The 6,947-nt window shown below is 35.3% G+C and overlaps 1 protein-coding gene across 2 annotated transcripts; it reads left to right on the top strand.

Moving 5' to 3' along the window:
- Positions 1-1,976: 1,976 nt before the first annotated feature.
- On the top strand, positions 1,977-5,688 carry LOC110022604 (cytochrome P450 90D2-like). 2 transcript variants are annotated; one of them, XM_020721641.1, is made up of 7 exons: positions 1,977-2,369; positions 2,516-2,653; positions 2,717-2,974; positions 4,264-4,356; positions 4,479-4,664; positions 4,923-5,044; positions 5,456-5,688. In XM_020721641.1, exons 1-7 carry the CDS (start codon positions 2,025-2,027, stop codon positions 5,577-5,579), a joined length of 1,266 nt encoding a protein of 421 aa, XP_020577300.1. In that variant the 5' UTR covers positions 1,977-2,024; the 3' UTR covers positions 5,580-5,688. The 2 variants fall into 2 exon arrangements, with proteins under 2 accessions (XP_020577300.1, XP_020577299.1); XM_020721640.1 differs by having other exon boundaries at positions 2,504-2,653.
- The last annotated feature ends 1,259 nt before the right edge of the window (positions 5,689-6,947 follow it).

Genomic DNA, 6,947 nt, shown 5'->3' with positions numbered 1-6,947 from the left:
TTATGAAGCATATGGAATACACCGACTATTGGTTGTATTAAAATCCACTTAACAAAATGGAATAGGATTAATAAAGAATCGAAGTATCCTCGATATGGCTCGAATCATGCTTAAGAGTAATAAATTGTCTAAGGAGTTTATTGAATGCACAATTTACTTGTCCACCCGATCTCCAAAAAGAGGTGTATGGGGAACGATACCGCAAGAAGCATGGTGTGGAAGGAAGCTCGATATCTCTCATATTAGAGTGTTTGGAAGCATAGTCCATGTGATTGTACCTGATGCGTATTGAATTAAGTTAGATGACAAAAGTGAAAAGTTCATCTTCATCGACTAAAACTCCAACTTGAAATGATATGTGTTGTAAAATCCAAACAATTGGATGACAATCATCAATCATGATGTTGTATCAATGAAGAAGGTGAATGAGTTTGGGACCAACGTGATGAGGATTACAACTTCTTTCAGGATGAAGAAGTGTAACAACTAATGATGGAGAAAGAAAGAGAAGCTAACTTCACCACCAACTATACAAACTGCATGTACTCAAGACCACCCATCATTCTCATCATTTTCAAGTACAAGTTCAAGCAAAAGAGTTCCATACTTTAGAAGTTTACAAAAATATTATGATGTAATCAAGAATCGAGACAATCTTACTCTCTTTTACCTCTTTATCAAATGTGAACCCGTGAATTTTCAAGAAGCGATGCAAAGTAAGAAGTAAGAGGATGTCATGGACGAAGAAATCAAGGCGATTGAGAAGAACGATACTTAGGAGCTAGCTACACTTCTAAAAGAGCACAAGGTAATTGGCGTGAAGTGGGTGCACAAAGCAAAGAGTAATGACAAAGGAGAAACATAAAGTATAAAGTAAGATTGATGGCAAAAGGCTACAACCAAAAGCCGGCATCAATCATGATCGAAGTAAACATATTGATACATGTTATAACTTCATTAGAGATTGCATCACAAAAAAAAGGGTGCAAATGTAGTATGTAAAGAATCATGATCAAATAGGTGGTATATTCACAAAATCGCTCAAGTATGAAAATTTAATCGGGATAAGAAAATTGCTCAATATGAGAAATCAAGTTTAAAACGAGTTATTGAAAATTAAATTTAATTTTAGGGCAATATATAATTGGACTGTAATTGAGCTCATAATCTAGAATAGTTTTTGAAAAATTCTTGAGACAGAAAGTTTTAGAGAATTCTATAGACTTATTTTAAAAGAGTGATTTAGAAAATTCTAGAATATATAATCAATAACTTTTCTAATATAAGATAGAAGACTATTCTAGAGAATGAATAACATTCATATGACTGAAATGTTTTAGCACAATTCTAATGGGAGTATCACTAGCATAAATAGACGCAATATATTCCAGTCTGTATCATTAAAAAAATTATTGAAATTAAAGAAAAAAAAAGTCCCTCTTTCAAGTTGCCCTCCACTTCTTTCTTAGCATTTCTCCCCTTGTAATAGCCTTTTATTTCCTACATGAGGATGATAATAACTTATTAAATTTGTAATAAAACAATATGGCATACAATTCCACCCAATTCACTCCTATCTACATATCCATCACCTAAACTTCACTATTCAAACTTTTTAGAAAGCCATAAGCAAACTGCCTTGTATGTAAAATTTAAACTTTATGTCTTAGCATATATAAATACATAAGAAATAATTGATATGTATCTAAATCATTTATAATTTAACTTAAATACAACCCCATAAAAATATGGGGTGTGCGGGCTTCGCTTCTTTTTCCTCCAAACACCCTCTTAACATCATCCTCCATTTTCTTCACCTTTATATTCTCCACTTCGTGCGCTCATCACCACAACTAACATGGCCCCTCTCCTCCTCCTCCTCCTCCTCCTCCTTCTCCCTCTCCTCCTCACCACCATCTCTCTTTCCCGCCTCCGCCGCGCCCCTGCCCCTGCCCCCATCCTCCCCCGCGGGCGAAACCCTCGACTTCATCTCCGCCGCCTACTCCCCCTGCCCCGAATCCTTCATGAACCGCCGCCGCCTCCTCTACGGAAAAGTCTTCAAATCCCACCTATTCGGTACCCCGACAATCATATCCACCGATGCAGACGTCACCCGCTTCATCCTCCAAAGCGACGCTCGCTCCTTCGTTCCATCCTACCCCAAATCCCTTTCCGAGCTCATGGGAAAGTCCTCAATTCTCCTCATCAACGGCGCCCTTCAGCGCCGCCTCCACGGTCTCATCGGCGCCTTCTTCAAGTCCCCGCACCTAAAATCTCAGATCACCGCCGACATGCAGTCCTACGTGGGCCGAGCAATGGACAGCTGGTCCGAAGCCCGGCCCATCCTCATCCAAGACGAAACCAAGCATGTCAGTCTCTCCCCCTTTTCTCTCTATAAGTACGACCACACGTGCGCGCTTAACTGCGCAGCGATTCGTTTCCCTCGCAGTGAAAGCGGGGCGGTACTCTCTCGGAAAGTCTCTTAACCTGTTCTCTGCTTTAGATTGTGTTTCAGATTCTGGTCAAGGGGCTCATCGGGCTGGAGCCCGGCGAAGAACTCTGTTCCCTCAAGCGAGACTTTCATGAATTTATTGCCGGATTGATGTCTCTTCCTCTTAATTTTCCAGGAACAAGACTTTACAGATCCCTCAAGGTATAGACTTCATTAATCTCTCTTCCTTTTAGTTAGTTTCTGAGGTAATATTTATGAATTCAGGCGAAGCAGAGGATGGTGATGGTTGTGAAGAAGATTATAGAGGAGAAGAGGAGGAGGAAGAGTTTGGGTTTGTTCGGGATGAGTGCTGTGGATGCCGTTGATGTTCTGATCAACGACACCAGCGGTGATTTAACAGACGAGATGATTTCGGACAACATGATTGATCTGATGATCCCCGCGGAGGACTCTGTTCCGGTGTTGATCACCCTTGCCGTTAAGTATCTTAGCAGCTGCCCTGCTGCCCTCCGGCAGCTGGAGGTATTTTTCTTTTTCTTTTTTTTAAAATTTTTTTAAATTAGGATTATTATATCAAATTTTATTAATAAATTCAATTATAAATGCAATATAATATTTTTAACAGTATTTATTATTTTTAAAAAATGGTTTTAAATAAATGCTTTCATTTTTATTTTATTTTTCTTAAATGCTCCAAACCAGTTGACCCCGCCCATATTGATAAGATTCCAGTACTTGATTAAGTTTTTATCTTTAAAAGGAAAAACGTTTTAAATATGTATATTATTAATGCTATTTTTGAATATTACCGAATTACTAAAATTAAAGGAAAAATATAACCTCAAGTAAGGCTGTCAAAAAAAATCTCGTTGTTCGCAAACAGTTTGTGTTCGGGTCGTCAATGAGTTCGTGTTCGATTCGTTCACGAACGATAAGAAATTTTTTTCATTCGATTAGTTAAACTAATCAAATAAAATACGAGCAGTGATGCGTCCGTTCGTGTTCGAATCGTTATTGTTCGAAATATAAAATAATTATATATAAAAAAACTAATGATATTTTAAAAAATCAAATTTAATAAATTATAATAAATAATAAATTAATAATAATAATATATTAATATACTATATTAGTAATATACAAATATAGATATTATATTTTTATATAATATAAATTATATAATTAATATAATATATTATTCAAATATATCAATATTAGGGATGTCAAACTAGTTCGTCGTTCACAAACAGCTCGTGTTCGGCTCGTTCATTAAAAAAACGAACACAAACAGTGACTTCACGAACAATTTCGAACGCGAGCTTATTTCAAACAAACTAAATTTCAAACGAACCGAACACGAACACAAGTTCTTTCGGTTCGTTTACACCCGTAACCTTAAGTATAATTACTTGTTTTAATTAATATTAATTATAGTTCATTAAACTATACCGAAAATGGGTTAGGTGATGCGAAACAAAACAAGGAGATGCCAAAAGCTGGCTTATACGTAATCCTGTTTGCATCTCCTTTGATTCCCGGACGAACTTAATAAACTAATCATTAATCCGTCGTTAGTCAATTGCGGGGCAATAACATATTGTAGATTATGAACTCATTTCGCTATTAGCTGCAGGTAGGACAAAATCGACTCTCAAAAAGTGTTTGTGCAGTTTGTGGATCTCTTTTTATAATGAGAGTTTACGTCTGCAGGAATAAATATATGACAAGCGGAAACTTCTTTTAATATAATAAGTTAGACTATGGTCTATTTTATGCTCTACGATAAGATCATTGTGTGCTGCTTATCTCAGGAGGAGAATATGAGACTTGTGGAGAGGAAGTCTCGGCTGGGGCAGGAGTGTTTACAGTGGAATGATTATATGTCCCTGTCATTTACACAAGACGTAAGTACGACCAACCAAATTTATATATGTCTGTTAAAAATATGATATAATGTGATTCAGACCGTCGTCCATTTGTCTGGATAACCATACATCCATAACAAATAGTTGATGAATGGATATAGGTTATAACGGAGACTCTACGGCTAGGTAATATTATAGGAGGCATCATGCGCAAAGCGGTAAGGGACGTGGAAGTGAAGGGACACCTAATACCGAATGGGTGGTGCGTCTTCACCTACTTCAGATCGGTTCATCTCGATGAGGCCATATATGATGAGCCCCATAGATTTAATCCATGGAGATGGAAGGTAATTAACATTGTGGTCACATTATGTTTCTCTTTTACAAGGCAGAATAATTTATTAATAATTTATACGGTTTGGTTGTGTTGGCATCTTTTTCAATCACGCATTCAAGTTGGCATGATAGTAAGAGCAGAATAAATGACTCTTAAATATGTTTATCAATTTTATCATTCTATAAAGTATGAAATGCAAAATTCACTTTTATATATTTATTTAATTTTTTTTATTTTTTTTTTTTTTACGGATTGAATGTACTTACAGGGAAGGGACACGAGTAGTTGCAGCTTTACTCCCTTTGGAGGCGGGCAACGGTTGTGCCCCGGGATTGATCTAGCCAGGCTAGAAGCAGCCATTTTTCTACACCACTTGGTCACAAGCTTCACGTAAGGATAACCATCCTTCTCCGTTCATTTGATTTTCCCTAATTACTATCGTGTACACCACACGTGCAACAACAGTCATTCGTGTTGGCATATTTTGTAAGTATGTGTGGATAAAAATGAACAAAATATTCCCGTCGCTATAATTTTATTTATATGTCACACAACCTTTCTACACATACATATAAAGTGCGTATTATTTTCCCTCTCCATCACTTCATTAACATAATTAATGATATCCGCATGAATCAGAATCATGCATGCAATTATAAATCACATCAAGTACTACTATGTCTTCTCCCTTTGTTTGCATGCATTCGTGCCAAAGTGGTACTTGGCTCTGATAACATCAGCCGAAGAACATAATACAGTGTCGCACGTGTGCATGTTTTGACACGAACATTTCGTGGACAGGTGGGTGGCTGACGAGGACCAGGTGGTCAACTTCCCGACGGTACGGATGAAGTCAGGGTTGCCTGTACGTGTCAAAAGAAGGGAGGTAGTATTGGAGCAGTTATCCGCACGTGTGGGCTCATAGCCTCCAAAGTTGACTTGATGTAGGCTAGGTTTTTTTTTTTTTTTTTTTTGGGATTTATATTTATGTGATAGTATGTAAAAAGCAATATTATATGAAGTTGAGAAATTCTGACCCCTCATTATGAAGTAAGATTTCTTTCATTTGAAGTATAATAGTAATGTAATAACTAAGACACTATAAACGTATATTATATATTTATCATAAAAATTCTATCTTTTAAATAGATCTAACATCTAAATTTTATTATATTTACATATATAGCCCTTAAATTTTTTAGTTACATCAAATATATTACTAATACTAATTTATTAGGATTACAAATATATATATATATGAAAATTTCCTTTTGATTTTGTTGTACTTTATTTGTCAAATGATGTTTTTTTTTTAATAGATTATTATTTAAAAATTATTATGTGCGCAAGAGAGTCATCCCCAAGTTTTATGAGAGTTGAGAGAAGGGGAAAGTGCAAAAGAGGTGGAAGATGCGGCTTCCTTGAAGAAGTGGGTTTGAAGCTAATAAATTGCATAGAAATTGTTTTTCGGCCTTGGTATAATGGTCATTTTGAGACATTTTTTTAGCTGCTTTATTTTTCAAACTGCCATCATAATTCTATTTGGGGAACTACTTGTTGATTTCTAAAAATTTATGCGGTAAGAAACTGTTTTTTTTATTTTAAGAACTTTACATATTAAAGCCAAGAAAGTTACTGTCATATTATTATGAAAAAAAATATGTATTTATAATTTCCATAACAACTTTCTATTAAGTTATTTTCTTCACCACAATTTTACAACCACTTTCTTCAGAAGCTGCAGCTACCTCAAAGCATAAGAATTGTAAATACATAAGAATTTATAATAAGTACTATTTTTCATGTGATAATAATGATTTGAAGGATATGTGTGTACATACAAATGTTTAGGTGTTAGATATGTACATACATAAGAATTCCTCCCGACTGATTTTACAATTGTTATATTATTACTAGGTGAATTATTAGTCATTAAACTTAACAAAAAAATTAGTAGCAGATCGTCCCACCACCAATTATAAGTCTTGATGTGTCATCAATAAATTTTATAATCCATCATATATCATGATGTATTTTATGATAAATAAACATTCCAGATTCAAAATCAAGGTCATCTAGATCTTCGATTTAAGCAAGTTTATAGCCAACCTGCTCGTTCGAGAAGACGAATCAAATGATACTGAAATTCAATCTATTTAGATCTAATCAGCCCAAATCAAGACAATGAAGAACAATTGGAGGTTCTCAATTGTCAATTGAATGATCACATGAACTCCAAATTTGACATATTTATAGTCAAATAAATGTCCTGATGAGAAAAATCTAAAAGCTT

The sequence above is a fragment of the Phalaenopsis equestris genome, unplaced genomic scaffold, assembly GCF_001263595.1.
Source record: "Phalaenopsis equestris unplaced genomic scaffold, ASM126359v1 Scaffold000198, whole genome shotgun sequence".
NCBI classification, from domain to species: domain Eukaryota; kingdom Viridiplantae; phylum Streptophyta; class Magnoliopsida; order Asparagales; family Orchidaceae; genus Phalaenopsis; species Phalaenopsis equestris.
This window is presented reverse-complemented; position numbering and strand designations above follow the sequence as displayed.

Coding starts and splice junctions, on each gene's coding strand:
- LOC110022604 (XM_020721640.1), top strand. CDS start 2,025: ATGAACCGCCGCCGCCTCCTCTACGGAAAAGTCTTCAAATCCCACCTA. Junction 4,357..4,478: donor CCCTGTCATTTACACAAGAC/GTAAGTACGACC, acceptor GAATGGATATAG/GTTATAACGGAGACTCTACG. Junction 5,045..5,455: donor CACTTGGTCACAAGCTTCAC/GTAAGGATAACC, acceptor TTTCGTGGACAG/GTGGGTGGCTGACGAGGACC.